The sequence below is a fragment of the Lytechinus pictus genome, chromosome 2 (assembly GCF_037042905.1).
Source record: "Lytechinus pictus isolate F3 Inbred chromosome 2, Lp3.0, whole genome shotgun sequence".
In the NCBI taxonomy this organism is placed as follows: domain Eukaryota; kingdom Metazoa; phylum Echinodermata; class Echinoidea; order Temnopleuroida; family Toxopneustidae; genus Lytechinus; species Lytechinus pictus.
The window spans coordinates 66,996,625-67,017,720 of NC_087246.1; the positions used below are offsets into that span (position 1 = coordinate 66,996,625).

Sequence of the window (21,096 nt, forward strand, 5' to 3'; positions counted from 1 at the left end):
TCTTAATATGGAATATTGCCTGTACGCGTTCGCATTAGAGGATATAGTGAGATACGTCTGCTCTTCATGAATTCCTAAAATCAGTCCTTTAAATGTCCCTTTTTCTGATCTGAATTAAAAAAAAATTCTGCTCGCGCTTCGCGCTCGCATCATTTGGTTAGTGAAATACGTATGGTCTTGGTGAATTCCTACAAACAAGCCTCAGAATATGCCCCTCTACAGATCTGAATTTCCTAAATTTTCAGCTCGCGCTTCGCGTTCGCAGTGTTTGATTTATAGTGAGATGTGTATGTTCATCATGATTACAAAGACTACAAGTGCTTCACGGGTTTAGACGTTATTCTAACAAAATCAACTAGCGCTTGACACCCGCATTAGATGGCTATGGTGAGATATGTATACTCATAATGGATCCCTAAAATACAGTCTTTAAAATGTCCCTGTTTGGGGTCAATATATACAAAAAAATTCAGCTCGGGCTTCGCGCTCGCATTATTTGATCAGTGAGATACATATCCGTTTAATGGCACTGTCCTTAAAATGCCTCTATTAGGTCAGTATACTTAGCAACTGAAAGCAAGCATTAAGTGACCCAAAATTTTTGCTGGTGCCCCCCCCCCCCCAATGCCGTGACCCACGGTACGCCACTGTGTGGGGCTATATGGTGTTCATGGAAAACCTCGTCACGATCGGCAAAAGGTCACCTCCTTCGCTATCAGTTTTCTATTTTACAAGAAAAACTGATAACATTCTGTCGGGTGAAGGGGGGGGGGGGGGGTGAGTGAGTAGGGCCAGTTTGCCCCTGCCTCCTAGTATTTTACTGTATGAATAATAACTATTTTGAATATCAAAATATCTTTTAAGTCCAAAATGAAAAATATAGTGGGTCGTTATTATGGAATTCTTCCGAAGGTTCGTTAATCTGAAAACGTTATTCGTGATTCCCAAGTTTTGTTAGTCCAAAATGAAGTGAGTTTTGTTATTACGAAAATGACGAACCTTGATTTATTTTCGGGGGCTCTCGAACCTTCGGGACAGCGAATCGTATGTCGTTTTCTATGATGTAATAGTGGAAATGCCCATAATAGCACTCCTTTGTATCGGCTCCGCTAATCGACGATGTCATCAATACGAGTTTTCTGTCTTCCAAAAACTGATTGTCCATTTGCATGGCATACTGACTATGAGACACAATCCTCGTGACCCCCATCTCCCCGTGACCTACTTTCCATCACCACACCATTTATTAAAATTTGATTAGAATATATCACATTAATTCTCTATCTCTGTTTTTGTCTTTTTCTTCAGGAGAAGTGAGTGAAGATGAGAAACAACCATCTCTGGCGGATGATGGAACAGGATGCGATCCGGAGAATGGTGGAGGAGATGTTGCCTTAGAAAAGATCGCGGCTTTTGATGGTGGGTATATAGTACCATTTTCATGGCTTATGATTAGATTTGTTTTCATAGAAGCTTGTTTGGAACAGTGTGCCTGGAAAATGGCGGTTTATGGAATATATTGTCGACAATCAAACATCACATTACTTCTTCTATTTTGATCATCATTTCGCCCAATGCCACACGCAGCAAGTATGCTCAAAATCTTAAAAATTCAGTTTGAATATACTCACACAAAATTCTCTCACTTCGCTCTCTCGCGTGTATGTACTATTTATACAAAAATTTGGTTATTTTTGCCCCTCTGACAAAAACCCTTCCCGTTGTCATGTTCTTCCCCCTATACCAGCTCACTCTTTTGCACCATCTTACCGTTGTTATATGGCATTGTGAGAAATGGCAGATTCTATTGATATTTGCTCGTCACAAACTGTTGATCAATGCACAGAATACGAAATGTCTCCCAGTAGGGCGATTTGTACTGAATAATTCAAATTAGACAAAACTACAGCATGCCAATGAGGCCTGTAGAATCCGTAATCAAACTTTCAGGGTGTTTTCCTTTCTTTATTTTTGATGTCTAGCTTTGATAAATATCTTGTCCAATTATGGTGTTTGAAAATAATCGTCATGATCCTTGATATATGCCCACTAGAGTGTCGTTAATTATGATTGATTGAATGAAAATATATAAGCATAGATGGGTCTTAGATCCGATGACAAGGGCAAAAAAAACTAATCCTTAATCCATATTAGCTACATAAATTTGTTTTCTATTTAGGCCTACTAGTATTATTATTAAATTATATTGCATCGATGAATAGTTTGTATATAGGATAGGAAGTTTGAAAAAAAAAAAACAATAATGATAAATACATGAAAGGCTATTTTATAGGAACGCCTTTGGGTGTGTCGCCAAGGGTTGCAGTGTGATGAATGTCAGAAGGTATCAATGATTGAAATTTGGAACAACATATCGTTGTTTTGCCAATATGTTTGAAACTAATTCTATGATTCGCAAAATATAACACTCGAAACAGTAAAAAATTAAATATCTGGGCCCCGTCTTACAAAGAATTGAGATTAATCTGATCAATCGCAACTATGGACGGCCAGCAAGGTCAACATATAAAATACATAATTGTTCAAATAACATTTTTAGATATGAATGTATATCCATAAATTCATTGATTTCTTGACATCGTACAAATTTCCTTTAGAAGAAATTAATACACTGATGAGTTACGATTGATTGGATCGATCTTTGTAAGACGGGGGCCTGGAATATTGATAAGCAGTATATGCAAAAAACAGTTAGATGTACAGGGCCCACAGTATGGAACTCATTACCAACTTCTATTACGGAGAATGTCTTTTTGAATACTTAAAAAAAAGCCTTAAAGTTTATTTGTTTATTCATATTAATTTTATTTCAATTTAAATTTTAGCCTATATTAATTTTGAATTCTACCTGAGCGAGAGATGGGGTGGGGGGTTGGACAGGGGGGTAAGACGTTGAATTCAAATACACGAACTATCTAATATTATTAATATCATTATTATATTTGTATTTTGTTAACTTTTGGACTCCTGCCATTTACAAGCTTTTTCAAAAAAGCTTTCTACAGGTGTTCCATTTTCCATTCATTTCTATCACTTACAATATTAATTTACTATGCTTATGTATTTGATCTATTTTTTTGTACATGTGTATTTCAACTGTACAAATTTTGATGTTTTTTAATGGAAAAAAAGAATAAATGAATTGAAATGTTTGCCAGTCTCCAATAATTGATTTAAGTTGTAACCAGGAGAGGAAGATGCAGACAGTTGGGATTTACTTCCCATTGGTCTCAAATAATAATTATTCAAGAATCTATTGATAACATTATAGAGAGGACGGGGGGGGGGGGGTGACAGAACAGAAGAACAGTTTCAGAGGGATGTATCAGAGAGGGGCTTCAAGTCAAAGGGACAGAGAAAGAGAAATGGGAAGACTGAGGGGTGGGGATGATGTGAGTGGTTCTCATTATCTGTGAGTCAAAAGAAACTAAGTGGATACTTCCTTCCTTTCGTAGCTCGAAGCTGTCAGGGTTTGATCCCTCCCAGGATGTCTAGCTCCCCATCTTCCTCCAGAAAAGACATTTCATCCAGTCTCGAGGGGTGTTGAATCTTGGCAGCTTCCGAGCCTTGACTCATCCCACGTCAAAGATGTTTGGAGTGCTTGTTCTTCAGCTCTTTTCCCCAAAGAAATGCAGACATATTTGTGCTCATTAGGTGATAGGTTGTCCTCTTAAATCACGCAGTTTGTTTTTGGATGTTTAATATAAGGTCGAATTGAAGGTGAATTCTTTAGGTTTCATCAGATGGACTTGGTGACTCCCCTACCCCTGCATCTATCTCCCTCCCCTCTTCAGAGTAATTATGAATCTGTGCTACAAAGTTAAACATTTATTTAGTAAGCGCATTTTCAGATGGGCTGATAAAGATAAGCCTACTCGCACCGTTTTCTCTGCATATTTGTTTGAAATTTATAGCAAACAGGGCCTACACTATGTCAAACGGAAACGTACTGCAGTGATAACATGAATTTATAAAATGCATTGGCTCATTAGATATTGAAAGAGATAGAGAAAAAGAAAGTGAGTTTGTGAGAAAAAAGATTTCGAGATTCATGTTTGTTACCGCAGGGGACAAATTACAAATTATCCCGAACATTTCGTGATTCTGTCCAAACCCTTCATCACCTTCGACAGAAATTCCTTTTCTTGGTATCAGAATCAATTGTGGATACTTAAGAGATCGTTGAATAATTATTTTATCATTGGTATGAATCAGACGGCATCTCAACACATTATTCCCCAACGGGGCAAACCCCCACCGTCCAGCCAACATAAAAAACCCGAAATAAGTCATGAGGAGTATACCGACAACACCCAGTCATCTTGTATCATTATTCAAACGAGAATACTGTTTTCCTTAGATTCTTCGGAGAGATAAGGAAACGCAGAAACATCCATTAGGAAAACGCATCAATCCTCTCTCTCGAAGAAGTCCACTTGGTGTATAATGCATGATTCAGATTCCATTAATGGAAAACATGAGGCCATCTTGCTAACTCTCTCAGGGACTGTTCTTTCCATCTTTCACTTGCAGAAGCCACCCCTGGGGAACTCACCAACGACCCTGCCAATGAATCACCGACAGGCAACGATATGATGGCGGGTAAGTTCATAGCTGCATGGACAATCTTTCTTTAGCCAAGCTCTCCAGCGAACAAGCATTACTTGGCCAGTTAGAGCCTGGTATTATATTTGAGACACGTTGTTTGGTCAGAGTCAAGTTCCATTTTGATCAGTTGTTGCCCAAGAGAGACGATGCGCCATGAGAATTGTGTCGTCGTAGTCTTGAAGGTACAGTTTATTCCATAATTTGAAAGATTGTTGAAGCTGTGACCGAAAAATCCACTTACATCATTTGTTATCTGTAAAATTTCAGAGCGACGTCTTGCTTACTGTATGAGGCCTTTATTATTTTGTCTAGCATGTTCGGGCGCGATAAAAAAAATCATTTAAAAGAAGGTGGGTTTGATTTCATTTCCTTTGAGATTATCATTTTCTTTCTTGATACTCAAGCCTATTACCCTTCTGAATGTGTTGTCTCGACTGTGAACTTCTTTCAAATGAAAAATTGTAATCATAACTCTATATAGGTATTTATTTTAATCATTATAATAATAATAACTGCTGCAGTCAGGTGGCTGGAGTGTAGACTCGATCTGAAATACCGATGCCGCTCAGTTATTGGAAGAAATTCGAAGAGGTCACAGGGATTCTGTCAGTGTCGAAGAGACTTATTTTTTATCCTTCCTCTCACCTTCTTCAATCATATATTATTTGACGAAGTAACTATTGAATATCTGGAATGGTGTGTCTTTAGAAGAAGGAGGATCTCCAGTTAGTTTCCAATTCTAGTGGCGTATTTTCCTCCTCTGCGAGCGGCGGATCGGGCAACGCTGCTTTTCATATACGATAGGCATCCTTCTCCAAAGCTGCGGAGGACTCCGGTCCCCAGAGGGTTGGTGGAGGATTTATGGCGACTTTGTTTGCAAGCTTCAAGCTGCAGTATTGATAGTCTTTCGTTCCAGTCACTTGCCCAAATAAAGCTCAGCATTTCTAGAAATTTATGCATTGCAATATCAAGATTTTGCATTCACGATTAAATCAGATTGTTTCGTTGATTACTGGTAATACCGGCGCAATAAACTGCCATAGGAATGCGTTTCGTTCACTGTCTCAACTCCACGCAAGACATTGTTGATATGTATATTGGGGGTCAAGGTGAGGTATTACTAATTGCAACAAGATAGTGGTCTTGTTTGAAATTGTTCATGATGGGGACGATGAAATCCTGTCGCTGTCTATCTCCAGTTATCTCAGAAAAACCCCATAATATAATTATGTACACCACGTGATAGCCTCTTAAACCAGTTTCCAACTACCCATTACTGTACTCCCTTATAGCGATTGTACGCTATATAAGTTCAAACCGGTCCAATACTATCAGTTTTTATTGGTTAAATCGAAGACAAATGTCAATATTTTATTAGTATTTCAAGTGGTAATGTGATAACCATTATTGCCTATTGTGAAGCACTGGTATTGTCAAAAAAGCCCAAACATTATTTGTTAGAGGCGTGCCGAGAGAAATCGCGTTTAGAGGATACGCCAATAACAATGCTAGAATGGTTGCCATGTTAATTCCCACACCCTGAACTCGGTGAAGTAAAAGTGACTACCCCGCTCTCGGCTTTGCAAAATGCATAAAAAGTAATGACGCCGGAGATATTGCACCCACCTTTTTTCCTTAAAGATGTGCATTTTCAAAGAATAGAATGATTTAGGTTAACCAAGCGCAATGGTATTTGCAGCATTTACAGACGAATACAAACCGAAGCGTCTTATCTTGGATTTCAATGAATCACTATCAACAGAATACATCAAACATTAAAAGAAGAGAGGGATTTTGTTTTTCCCCTTTTTACGTCCCTCCCGCTTGCCTTTCCCTCGGGGAGAAAAACAGCCCGCAAACACGACTAATGACTTGAACCAAATTACCCCAGTGACCGAGCTCCCGAGAGGATGGCGAGGGAATTATGGGATATGCGATGTGAGATGATGTCATGTGGTAGAGGCATCAACCACTCTAGATATGACTTCCGCCCATCGCTAGGGAACTATGGGGGATATAATAATAGTGTTTGATAGAAGTGCTGAGTTGCATGCCTCATCCCGCTTGAAAACGTTCAACTTGGTTAAGGCGATTTGAATTTTGATGAAAAGAAGGTCTCACAAGACGGGAGCGCGACATGATGAGAATGCAGAAACGGGGGACAAGAAGGGGGATGGTTGGGATCATTGTTGAACGATATTTTTCGTGATGTTCTGGAATGATGATGATGATGCATGCTATTAGCGATATGAATTATTTCTTGCATGGACCTTCCTTTTCGCACTCCCACAGTCTGTACCAATCATATTGCGATAATGAAAAATATTATGAGCTGTAAGGTATCCGAAGAATGTAAATCTTCCTCCCATTGGTTTTGTATGTGGTCACAAGAGGAGCAAACCCCCAAATGAATGCAATGTATAACGTAATTACTTTGAAAAAAACAGATGAAAAAGAAAGTTATAGAAAATACAAAAAGTAAAAATGCGACGTTATGAATTCTAAAGCATGTTGAAAGACTTTATAAAGGTCCAATAAAGCCATCTAATACTTAAGTATTTCAAAACTTTGATGGCAGTTAAATCTCTATGTTTTACTGCGTTGATTCGTTATGAAATTTGGAATTTTGAATTTGAAGATAGTCGTTACCCATCCTCGGTAATATTCACATTTCTCTTTTCAAATTAGTGGTTACATATCAAAAAGTTACAAACAATTATTATATCCTGTATATACATTTTCAGCTCGTTCCATGCTTGAGAAATTCAGAATAGAAAAATACACAATTATATTTATTCTGGTTGGGTGCCTAACTAAACTTTAAAGCATTTTTCATTTTTATGAAAGAAAATAGTTTTGCTGAAATAAATACCATTGGTCTTTCAAAACGATTTCCAATCTTTGATTTTTTGTTACCAGGAGAGAATACTGATGTCGCCATGGAGATGGATGCTGCATCCGAAAAGGCTGGTGACACGGCAGAGGAAGAGGATGAAGATGACGATGATGGAGATGACGGGGAAGACGAGAATGATGATGACGAGGAAGAAGAGATATACAAGTGCGATGTCTGCAGTGAGACCTTCAACAGTATTACGGACTTTATGGATCATAGAAATAAAGACTGCCAGTCAGGTACACTTGAAATTAAACGTCTCATTTTTAGTCCTTGGTGCATGAGGCAATTGGAATAATATTCAACTAATTTTGGAAATCTGTGATACATTCTTACTGTAACTGTACTATGTTATTTAGTTTTTGAAAGAAAACATGCAAAGTTGACATTTGCGTCTAATACTTTGTTTGGATTTTCTGTCCAATTTCTGTACCAATAAGTTGATAAAATTTATTATAAGTTTGCCATCTCTCTATGTCTCTCTCTCTATTTGCCACATCGCTTGATTTTGGCTTTCATGTTGCTGTAGAATAGCATGTTTGTTATATAGTTTCCATATAAAAAGAAATTATAGCATTCATTATATCATTTGTAATTAGGGTTTAAGAAATGCTATAAGAAAGTAAAAAAGTATATTTTCTATGATAATACGTATGTTTGTTCACTGAGTTTTGTTTTATAGTGCTGAGGAATACATCTTAATTTAGTAAGAATTATAGAGAGAAATGTTGAGATACACTACTATTAGTGATGCTATTCAAACAACAGTTATCATTGTGTTTGTCACAAAAACAAGTGGTGATCTAAGGCTTACCTATGCAAAGGAACTGTAAGACATTGGCCAAGTACTATTCACATTTTACATGTTTCTTGGTTGTTGGCTTAAGCCGTCAGTTACTTTAAAGCATCTTTCCATTTTGATATTGTTATACCAAGCCATCATTCAGGTGAATATATATAGATCAGGATTTCTCCATCCATGAGTCACTACCCATGGGAATCAGCTAAGGTGAACACAATGAAGAGAATTGTCTAATGGGAATAATGAATTATATTTTTCTCCAAGATAAGATTTAAACTTAGATATGATCATTCCCTTGAGGTGTAATTATGATAAGATCATCAAATGTCATTTGTAGCTTTTCACTTCACCCCTGATTACCTTTTTTCTTTTACAGATGACAGTTTGATTGCGGGTGACGTTGAGGGAGAAGCCCAATATCGACTTGAACACAAGGGACTTGTCTCTGCAGTTGATAAGTCCTTACCGTATCCCTGCCAGTACTGCGATAAGTCCTTCTCAAGACTTCGCTTCTTGAAAATTCATGAGCAGAGCCACAGAGATAAGCTTAAATTTGAATGCACTTACTGCGCTCGCCTCTTCAAACATAAGAGGAGTTTGGATCGGCATGTGAAGCTACACACTGGCTTCAAGAAGTACCACTGTCCATACTGTGACGGAGCATATGCCCGCAGCGATCATCTCAAGACTCATATCCAAACTCATATTAAAGGCAGTGTGAAGAAACAAGGACCCGCTAGCCTGCACCTTTGTCCAACTTGCAACCGTGGCTTTCTAACTAGTCGAGCTCTGGTGCTCCACCAGAACACATGCAGTAAGTCTAGCCCTGAAGAAGATCTAGCTTTCAAGTGTGATCAGTGCTCTGTTTATTTCTTATCAGCAGAGCAACTAGATGAGCACATGGCCCAACATGCAAGCAGCAGTGGTGTGGCAGTAGAGTATCCTGATGGGGAGGTTAAATCCAATCGACCCAATAAGCTGGATGTCCAGGACAATAGCAATCACAGCATCATAATGGAGCCTTCCAGCTCATCCCAACCAAATAGTCAGAGTGGAACACCAGATATATCCTTGAATTGTCCTCACTGCTCATGGACAAATTTCCCAAATGCAGAATCCCTGAGCATACACATCCAGCAGATACACATAAAATCTCCTTCAACACCACAGAGCTATGTCTGCCACTATTGTGGGAAGGAGTATCCAAGTCTGTTTAACCTGAAAGAGCACATTTCAGCCCTTCATGAGAATGAAGTGAAAAACCTACAAAGTGGGGACGAAGCTTGCAATTTCATCTGTGGATACTGCACAATGAAGTTCAGCTCTATGACTGAGCTACATGAACATGTTAAAGGTGTGCATTCTATGACTGGACTTATTTCTTACCGGGAAGATGGCAAACTTGTCTGCCCATACTGTAATGCAGCCTTCCCAAGTGAGGTAGCTCTCATGGATCATTTCAGGAATGTCCATAATTCTTTTGACAATGCCAAGGATTGTTCCAAGCTTCAGTGCCCTCACTGCACCAAAACATACCCCAACGAACGGTACCTCCAAGAACATATGAAGAGAAGTCACTGTAAACCTTTAGACAAAATGAAGTACCCTTGCCCATATTGCATCAAGCAAAACCTCTTTGACTCCATTGAGCAGCTGCAACTTCACATTGAAGTTTTTCACAAGAGCTCCCACACTCCTGTTTACTTAAATTCCGAATCTACTTGTAGCTCAAGTTCTGGTAGTATCCTTAAAGATCAGCTAAGTGGGAATCACTCCAGTAGCAAATCTAATGCTGACAAACTGTCCCCACCTCCTATTTCGATTCCCACATTCAAAGTTACTAAGGACGTAAAAAAGGAAACAAAAGTGGTGAAGAAAGAGCCAGCCACCAGCCCCTTACCAACCCCTGTTTCCATTTCAGTATCGCCACCAGAGGATCAAGAACACCAATCACAAACCGGTGAAGATTCTACAAATGAGGAGACTAAGGCATCTTGTCCCACCTGCCACAATGAATTTTCCAACAAAGAACAACTGCTTGTACATGTCTTAACCCATTTCAAGAGTGTGTCCAAGGAGTATGTGTGTAAAGATTGTGGAAAATCTTTTAAAAAGCCAGATGAACTCCAGAAACATCTGTTTGAAATCCACGCTCACCATCTTTTCAAATGTTCCCTCTGCAAAGAGGTCTTTGACTCTAAGGTTTCTATTCAGGTGCACTTTGCTGTGAAACACAGTAATGAATACAAGATCTTTAGCTGCACTAAATGTGGAGTAGTGTACAATGCTGAAGCAGAACTGTTGAATCATGTAAAATCAGAACATCTCAAAATGGTACAACCCTTCAAATGTATATTCTGCAGTCAAAACTTTGCATCCGATGTAGAGTTCCAGTGCCATCTCACTACACATTCGAATCAGTTTCGTTGCCCATTCTGTAATGCTCCTTACCAATCCCAGGAGGCTCTTGATATCCACTTGCAGGCAGCACATGACCATGTCGGTGGGAGCAGTACTCTTTCAAAACCTGGTGAGCCAACTGAGACTCCTGAGGAGATTCACGGAAGGACTTCTGTTGATAGTGCGAAAAGGGGCTCAGTGACGTCAGAAAGCAGTATGAAAAGTCCAAAGCCCAAAGAAGACAGTGCTTCTGATGAAGTGGCCGGATGTTTTACCTGTCAGATCTGTGATATCATGTTTCCTCTAAAATCCCTTTTGGAGAAGCATCGGGAAACAGAGCACAACATCAAGGCCAGGAGTGCTACTATCAAAATGGAAATGACCCAGTCCATCAATATTGCAGACCATATCAAAGGAAAGTTTTCATGTCAGATTTGTCCAGAGAAGTTCAAATCAAAGTTTGAAATGATGAAGCATTTGAATAATCACAGTATGCAGGAAAAACAAACCTTAGCCCAAATCGCTCGATCATCCAAATCACCAGCAGTGTCACCCCGTTCTGATAGTCCTCAGCAACCTTGTGTTTGTCAGGTCTGCCACCAGTCATTGCGCTCTGAAGCGGAATTCCTTGATCACACCCAGAGACACAATATAGATTTGTCTTTAGGTTCAGAGAGAATCCGCTGCTTGGTTTGTCTTCAGCAGTTGACGTCTTTGGTAGAACTACAACTGCATGCTCGCCATCATACTCAGATTGTATCATCATTGTCTGGTCAAGAGCTCTATCCTTGCTATTTATGCGGGAAGGCATTTGCAAGCAGAGCCGATGTGGTACCAAAGCTTGACAGTGATGGGCGGCCGTGTTTCAGCTGCATGCGCTGTGTCAAAACAACCCTTGAAGCTCAGTTTCATGGTGTCACAAAGCCAACCTCAGTCAATCAGCTTGGGGGACAGTTTTCAAATGCCAAAGGAGAAATAGTCCCTGATTCTATTGTAGCCGTGCATAGGTGTACTGTTTGCAGGGTCAAGTTTGAAACACAAGAAGAGTTAGTCATTCACATGCAGGTTCATAGCCAGGCAACATCCAACAGAGAGGCTAATGCAAATGCTGTCGGTAGCTCTACAGGGAAAACCTACCAGTGCATTAAATGTCAAAAGACTTTTGCCACAGAGGCAGAGATCCAACTACATGTAACATCACATGTCCTTGCAGAAGGTGTCCTACACGAATGTAAGCTCTGCCGCCAAGTCTTTGATTCCCCTGCTAAACTCCAATGTCACCTCATAGAACATTCCTATCCCGACAAAGAGTACCGCTGTCCAATCTGCAGAGCTTTGTTCAGTTGTGCCAATGACATTCAAGCTCATGCTATTGAGCATGGAATGGACAGTAGACACCACAAGTGCATGAACTGCAACCAGTCTTTCTTCTTTCCCGCTGAACTAATGAACCATGCTAAATCTCACCCACAGTGCCATCAAGAGAGCAAATTCAATTGTGGAGAATGCAAGCAGAGTTTTGCATCACTCTTCAGCCTCAGCAACCATATGAAGCTTCACCTCAACAAGCCTACAGTGAAGTGTTCAGTGTGCCCTGAAGTTTTTCAGTCTGTCCTGGAAATGCAGCACCATTACTTCCGCGTCCACTCTGAGTCGGATGTGGTTGGGAAGTCAAAGACGTATGACTGCACTAAATGTGGGAAGAGCTTTCCCTGTCTTAGCAATCTCCAGGGCCACATGCGCATCCACCATGATGGGAAGAAGTATACTTGCGGTGAGTGCAACAAGGTCTTTGCGCTGGCCCGGAACCTCACCATACACATGCGATCACATAGCGGTGAGAAACCTTATCAATGTCCTATCTGCGACAAGAGATTTGCCCGCAAGGAGAACCGGAAAGTCCACATGCAGTCACATAGTGGCGTACGTCCGTTCATGTGTCCTCACTGTGGCAAGATGTTCTCTAGGAAATTCCATGTGCAGGTGCACATGAGGACCCACTCCAAATCCCGCATGTCTTCTACCCACCAATGCGAGATCTGCAAGGATAATTTTACCCTGGCCAAGAACCTTCGCCGTCACCTCAAGAAGGTGCACAAGATCCAGAGCAGTCTGCTGCCAACCATTGTCCCGGACAATCTAGATGATGAAGAAGAGGAAGCATTAATGGATGAGGGTATGGGTGAAGGAGAGTCTGGTATGGTGGAACAGGAAGTCAGTAGTAGTCAAGATGTTGCCATGGTATCGGTAGAACATAGGCAATCTGAATAGTGTGATTTTAGTAGAATTAGTTATAGGCACAAGGCATAGCTTCTGTTGATTCTAAATGATACATGATGATGAAGTTTACATATATGTAAATATGTACATGTACAAGTTTTGTAAAATCATTATTTTTGGAATGTTTGATAATCATACATGTACATACTATTGCAATCTGGACTGGTTTTCGTCTCGTCTGCATAGCAGAGCGAGACTATATAGGCGCCGCTCTTCCGACGGCGGCGGCGCCGTCAACATTGAAATCTTATCAGGTTTTTAAAATGTCATGAGGAAGTTAGGGGGTATATAGACCCAGTTCATGAAACTTGGACATAAGGGTAATCAAGTATTACTGAACATCCTGCCTGAGTTTCAGGTCACTTGACCAAGTTCAAAGGTAATTTAGGGTCAATGAACTTTGACCATGTTGGGGGAATCAAAATCTTAACTCGGGTAAAGTTTTTGAAATGTCGTCATAACTTTGAAAGTTTATTGATCTAGTTCATGAAACTTAGACATAAGGGTAGACATAAGGGCGGGCATAAGGGTACCGGTGTATCAATGAACTTCCTGCCTAGCCTGAATTACAGGCCATATGACCAAGCTCAATTGTCATTTAGGGTCAACGAACTTTGGCCATGTTTGGAATTTGCAGAATTGCCATCATAACTTTGAACGTTTGTAGATCTAATTCATGAAACTTAGACATAAGAGTAATCAAGTATTTTATTATTGTATGGTATAGTTTTTTTCGAAGTCAGCACTGCTGCTATATTGAATCGCGTAATGCAGGTGAGACTGCCAGAGGCGTTCCACTTATTTTGGTTTTTTTTTTCATTAGATAATACTTTCAGGGTGAGCAGTGAAAAATAGCCCCTGATCATTAGTCTCATATTTTCACCTTTTGTTTCGACCACTGATTATTTACGAATGAGAATATGATTTTGATGTATATCAAACCCGCTCTTGATGTTGATAGATTAATAAATTAGAGTAAATGCCTCTTCTTTTCCCTAATTTATAGCTACATGTGTTTTCTTTGACACAGATAGTAGGAATACAATATCCAGTTTTCTATGGGTTTTTTTAAATCACATGTTAGAACAAAGTGACTCATGAATAACTGAAATTAGCTTTTTCATCCAGTTAGTCTTTTTTTTTAACATTTACATTATTTTTAAGTTCGATATATAGGCTTGAAGTCTTACTCTATTCTTTTTTTAATACTTTATTTTATAACTAAGCTAACAAGAAGGAATAACTTGGTTTGACCTTGATTCCTTTTTTTCCTGTCATTTCGACGTAGGTGCCACGTTATTTAAAGTAATTACTGATTTATTTAAAGTTTTGTTCAGATCACAGTGATTGACTTCAATCGGAATTTTGTCAAGAAGGGAGGAAATAGAAAAAACACATAATTTCCAAAAGATAAGGGCAAAAGATCACCAGTCTTGATAAGCAAAATAAATGAAGGCCTACATGTTCCTCCAGTTCCCAATAACATTTGAGACACTCTCCTGACCCCAAAGGAAATTTGAGCGATTTTGCAATTACTTTTTTTTTAATGCCTAAATTTATTCTACACTTTTTTTAAACTGTGAGTAAACAGTGACTGAATATTTCAATATTGAACACTTGTAATTTTCAATTTTGCAACACATCCTATTTTCATCTAAAGTGTGTTCTGCGTTTTGTAGGAGTGAAATGATTAATCATTAGTTGTTTTTTTTTTGTAAAAGACTCACAATGTAAATGACTCGAACGTAGACGTATTTTCTATATGCGGATATGATACATGTAGATAAACACTAGGTGTATTATGTAAAAGATAATTTGTTGAAGGTTGTCGTGAAATTGAAAATGATTACGTAAATGAATATTTTAGCAAAATTTTCGATGGAACATTTTCATAAGACACGATTGCTACTAACGTTCAAATCTTATGCACACTATTCGGATGGCACTATGTTTATATGGGTTTTATCTTATCAGAGCTAGTTTTTATTTCAGATGCGAAAGGTCCGATCGTAAAGAAAAATCAACGGTGTTTAGACACGCGAAGGGTGTCGCTATTTTTTTTATACCAATGAAATTCATATTTTTTTAATATTATATTTCAATTTTGAGTATTTACCCCCACAAAATGAAGAACATTGTATTTTGATGTCAAATCTTACAAAAAAGAAGAAGAAAAACTCGTTGGAAAACAACGTTTATTTTTTCGGAAAATGTGAATCTTGAATTAATACCTTTTAAACCCTCACCAAACAAAGGTTGAAGGGGGTATATGGGAATCAGTCTACGATCGGGCGGTCGTTCGGCCCGTTGCACATCTTAGCATCGAAGTTCTTCCTCAATTTTGACAAATTTTCATGAAATTCGGAACATAGGCCTACATTGGTCTTAGGGTAAAGGTGTGCAAGGCACATTTTTGTGTGTGTCAGAAATCGTGTTGCTATGGTAACGAAATATTATATGGCGAAAATGAGGTTAAAAACATTGCGATTCGAACTGGTTCATCAGTTTCCAACCAATTCTCATGAAATTTGGCGCTTTCTTTGGTCTTGAGGTGAAGATGTGCAAAATGAATTGTGTGTCAGAAATCGTGTTGCCATGGTAACAACATATTATATGGCGAAAATTAGGTAAAAACATTATTCGAACTATACGTTACCATTTTTTCAACCAACGATCATGAAATTTGGCTCACACATTGGTCTTGAGGTAAAGATGTGCCACACACATTTTTTTGCATTTGTCAGAAATTGTGTTGCCTTAGTAACCACATATTATAGACAAAAATACCGGAAAAGTTGTGGATTAAACTACTTCCCATTTTTTAGCCAGTGCTCATGAAAGTTAGCACAAATATTTCATCTTTGGGTAAAGGCATTCAAGAGTTTTTTTCATATGTATTCAAACCTGCACATCCATGGTAACGCCATGGGACAGGGGCATTAATCGCCTTCAGTGATATTTCTAGTTGAGTTTTCTTTTCTTCTTGTTTATGACAGAGTTTGTTCTAGAGTTTATATTTGACAAATAATAAATGAGAAAGCATCGCATTTTTAGTATGAAACCATGAACGAGTAGAGCTGTGTCTCCTTTGCTATGAATTAATACAAACATGATTTTAAACCCGAATACATACCTAACTCACCATCTAAAGAATTTCAGATTGTGGGATATGAATCGTTGCAAGAAATGTTTCTGAAATTTGGTTTAACTATGACCAAGGGAGTGTTGTATGAAACAAAGAATCAATAATTTTCACTGACGAACTTGTTCTGAACCGATCAGAAACAAGGATTTTAGTAGCTTATAACAGCTGTCGGGGAAATCACTGATTTTTGTTACTGTGTTGCTAACAGTAATAGGTTTTCTTTTTTAAATATTTTTAATGTAGATAAAATGTGTTGTAAAAGTCAATGAAAATGTAAATATAACTGATACAACTGTACCCATTATTTTGCGCTACTTTTTTCTTTCTTTTAAGAATCAACTCGTTCCTCGGTCGGGGGGGGGGGGGGCTTTTAAAAATGGGAGGTTAAGAGAAAAAGAGAAATGAAAATTGAGATACGGGAGAGAGTTGGAGAGAAAGAAAGAGCGAGTTCAGAGAGAGAAGTAGGGAGGGGGAGAGAGAAAAAATGAAAAAAGCTGGGGGAGGGTTCAATGTGGTGTGATTGTTCAGGAAGGGGAGTCTATGCACGAAGTACATTATGAACAAAGATACTTTCAAATTCCATCGTACCGGGAAAAATCAGTACGAAACATACATTTACTACTAGTATTGGTGAGGAAAAGGGAAGAGAAAAGTCGCGCTATTAATACCGCGGGGATATGGAAATAACTGATTCCGACGGTGTGTGTATAGATGAAGGAGTCTCATTGTGGCAGTGAAAAAGGGGGAGATTGTGAATTTTAATAAGAAATGTGGAAATGACATGTTGCTCTTGCATTTTCCCCAAACCCGACGAAGATTTACTTTAAGGAGAGTTAAGGAGTTAAATTTAACTCCTTAAAGTATCAATCAATTTTTATTTTTTAAACAGATTTTTAAGTGGATCCATATTAGCGGCACCCCTCCCCCATTCTGCCACATAGAGGAAAGACAATGCGAGTAAAGAGGGGAATTTATATAAACATACACACAACATATATATTTGTGTGTGTGTAGTGTTATACCTGTTCATGAACTATCACTTATATTAAGACAAAACAAGAGAAAAAGAGTTCCTAAAGGAGAGAGGGAAAGAACTCTGAAAGTTAATTTTCTTTCGTGTCTGCCTATACATCTCCATCGGGCATTTTCATTCTATTTTTATATCCTTTATTTTAACAGTTCCGTCAAAGCAAACTCCCCGCATGCCAAAAATGTTGAAGGCGAGCAAAAAACATGTTCTCAAAGAAAAAGATATGGCTGCAATATGCAAAAGCTGACATTTACGTCAACACAAATGCACGAAGGGACTCCCCGTACGCCATCTAGTATACCCTCCCTTTACTACAAACCTATCAATACTCCCAACAGATCAATAGCCAAGAAATGACGGGTAAAAACATGACGAGATGGCGAGAAGGGACATAAAAAGGCTGGAGTAGAATAAAAGATCTGTCTTCGCTTTTAGCTTTTTCTTGGCAGGGCGATTTTTTATAAAGTCCCTTCTGTAGATCACACCCCTGGGATGCATTACCTCTTGGCGCGTTTTAATTTCTTTATAAAGGGATTGAAATGAATTATAAGAGAGAGAAGACGGATAAAATACAATTTAACAAGAAACTAGCTGGATCATGCCGCTCCATGTCCCTCCGTTTTGAATTATGCATAGTGGATTTGAGTGGCAAGACGAGTCGCCTTTTTTTGTCCAGCGCCGAGTCCCCGTGGAGCAAGAGAAATGATGAGAAGACGCAATATGAATAGAGATATATTGGTACGGATGATGACGATTGTGTAGGATTCGTCCATGTTGGCACGTCCAATTATAGGCCTTATGTTTACCAGGGACGATTGCATTCGTTGCAAAATCAAACTTAAAATTTCGCTTCGTATTACTTTCGCGCCAGTGATATTATAGAATAGATGAAAACGCAAGACACAACACGATGTAAGACAAAATTTTGAGTGAATATGGTAGACGTTCAGTTGAAATAATTAAAACATGCTGCCCTTCACAGTTGGAACTGAGTTTGAGATACGTATCAAATCAGACGTTGATTTGAGACATAATCAATCCATTATCACACTATAAACTATTGGGGGAGGGGGGGGGGTGCCAGGATATTTGGATTGAGGGTGGGGGTATGTGTTCTCACGTGAATATCAGTGGTATTATAGGTTAACATGACCCAATTCTTTTGTCTTTCTTTATCAATTTTTTTTTACTATGTGAACATCGTAGGGGCGATTAAGCCTGTATATTTCAACCATTACAATCAATCCTAAGTGAACGAAACGCCATCGCGATTGGTATGACCCATGATCGGCTACATGCATTCTGTTCAATACGACAATGAATGAAAACGAAATAGGAAATTGCACTTGTGAAAACTTTCATTGCAAGCCAAAGTGGGATTGTATTTTTTTTATCTTTTGACCTTTAAAACTTCAGGGAGTTGTAATGAATCGAAGGGAAATCAACATCATCACTATTCCTAGGAGGGTTATGATAAAAAAGGGAGTATTGAAAGGAAAATCACTTGACCTAAAAAAGAAATCGTTTTAACTCTTGTGGGCGTCCATGGGCGTCTCTTCAAATTCCCAGATGAGGGTGGGCTTATGCAGGGGGGGGGGTGATAAGTAACGGAGGGAGTAAGACTTATAACAGCAAACACCCTTTAAAATCGGCAACCTCGACCCCAGTGGGTGATAGCAGAGTCATCCAGCGCCCCTCCAGTCTGGATGGTATTAACATCTATTTCCTTCGATCGGAGGAACCGCGGCTATTGGAGAGAAGGGGGAAATTGGATGTCATTTATCCCGGTTCCCGCGGGACTCCCATAAAAAGGGCGTCCCAGACTATTGTTACTGATCTCTGAGGGCGTTCGGAAGGCTATCTGTCTCGACTCGGCTATTGCCTCAATAATAGATTTTTTTTTTTGGGTAATAACAGGGAGACCTGGACAATGGCGTAGCAAGATTTTGTTTAGTAGGGGTAACAAGGGGCGGGGATGATGATCACCATCAAGACAAAATAATAAATGGAACTTTGGCTTATACCTCAGATATGTATCTTCCAAGACTCGATGTTTAATCATGGGCCTATGGTTTAATCAACACTGAGCGGAACACTAAGTAAAAAAGATAGTGTCGAAAAAACGAGGACAGTGGTGCTAAAAAATTAGTGAACCCCACCAGAAAGGAAGTTTGTTTCTCTGGGCTTGTCGAACATTGTAGTATCGTTTTCAGCATCATGCTTTGTTTTTTTGTGGTGGGTTTCCCCGGTGGGGTTCACTAACTTTTTAGCACAACTGTATATCTTTATCACCTCCAGATATTTCATACGTTGGGTGCCTCATCTCTTACTTTTTTCCCTTTTTTTTTTGTCTCTCATAATATTTTGCATGATTGATCAGCGTCCGGGATCAGCGTTGATAAGTACTTACCGTGATGAAATAATGGATGCTTGTAAAATGCAAATTTCTGAAAGATACGCATCATTTAATGAAAGGGTAAATATTGAGATGAAGGTAGATACTATAGAAGACAGAGGGTTCGGGGGGGGGGGGGCAAACAGAGAGAGAAGTATGCACACAAACAGAGACACGGTGAGGTGCACTCTTTGAAAGGTTTGGCAAAAAAAAAAATTTCAACCATCACTGGGCAACAAAACGTCCACACAACTATTGGTTAAAATCTGTCTAAATTGGGTAATAAAAACTAAATATTGGATATTAAATTTGCTCAAATGGATTATTGCCCAGAGTATATATATATATTTTTTTTTTCAAACACGCATTACGCAACACAGTGGACAGTATGTTGCCCAACATTTTAAGTTCAATTGCAAATAGAGAGAGACAGACAGAGAAGGGGGGGGGGGCGACATAAAAATCTTCATGAATCAATTTGACATTACTGTATAATATCAAACACAGATAAAAACCCATGTTACATCCTCACTCCCTGTGCGTATATATCCCTTTCATATCGCCTGTATCTTCCCTCTGTGCCTTTGCTATAAAACCACATGTTTTCCAGTGAGATTCAGCAAGGAGAAGTGAAAGTACAGATATCTCATGTTGGATGATGAACGACAATATTATTTTTTCCTGTGGCAGAAGCATAACATAGTAACACATCAGACCCAACCCATCCCAGTCTAGCCACTCTGACATCATCAAAAGGAGATCGAGGACAAGAGATTTTACTCTAGATGTTTATTCATTCTCTTAAAGTGATTCTCGAGTAAGAAAATAATTTATGTTCTGATTCGAGTCTAATATGGAGAGGAAATTAGAATAAGTACAGCTTTGGGAATTTCATTGAAATAAGATGAAAAATTACTAAGTTATGGGATTTAAAAATTTGGCATTATTTCAATGAAACCGTTCCATGCAATCATATACATGGAACGAGTGAGCCAATGTTGGTACTTTCCCCTTGTTTTTTCTTTTATTTTTCTTAAATACTTTTAGAGTGTATGAAAATATTTCAATCATTATTTCACACATTCATTGAGGATAGTGGCGGATCAAGGACTTCTTGGGGTGGGGCCTCAAGTTGAGCCCTCAACACACTCACATTTTTCTTTCAAAATGTTCAGTCAACCCCCCCCCCCCCAAAAAAAAGAAGGCAGTCACTCAATCCCAGCCCCCAGGCAGACGCCTCGGGGGGGGGGGGGGGGGGGTTCCCAAAATTTGTGTTAAAATAGTTTTATCATCTTAAGAAATAATCAGATTTTTTCCTGGCCACGGCCGGAGGCGCCGGGGGGGGGGGGGGGGGAGCTGAACCACCTCTCTTTTTGTATTCTCTGAGCACAAAATCTTATTGATCATAATGATTTCATGCTGACGCGAAAATACAAAAGAGATGAAACCTTGATAATCAGCTTACTAATTTCAGTCATGACAGCATCTATAAGCTCTTTATGTTATCTTTCATCATTTT

At 39.0% G+C, this 21,096-nt stretch overlaps 1 protein-coding gene across 1 annotated transcript; it reads left to right on the forward strand.

The window, feature by feature from the left end:
- The first annotated feature begins 1,314 nt into the window (after nucleotides 1-1,314).
- On the forward strand, nucleotides 1,315-16,071 carry LOC129255126 (zinc finger protein 521-like). Its single transcript, XM_064095470.1, has 4 exons — nucleotides 1,315-1,419; nucleotides 4,555-4,623; nucleotides 7,549-7,764; nucleotides 8,704-16,071. Exons 2-4 carry the CDS (start codon nucleotides 4,614-4,616, stop codon nucleotides 12,996-12,998), a joined length of 4,521 nt encoding a protein of 1,506 aa, XP_063951540.1. The 5' UTR covers nucleotides 1,315-1,419; nucleotides 4,555-4,613; the 3' UTR covers nucleotides 12,999-16,071.
- The last annotated feature ends 5,025 nt before the right edge of the window (nucleotides 16,072-21,096 follow it).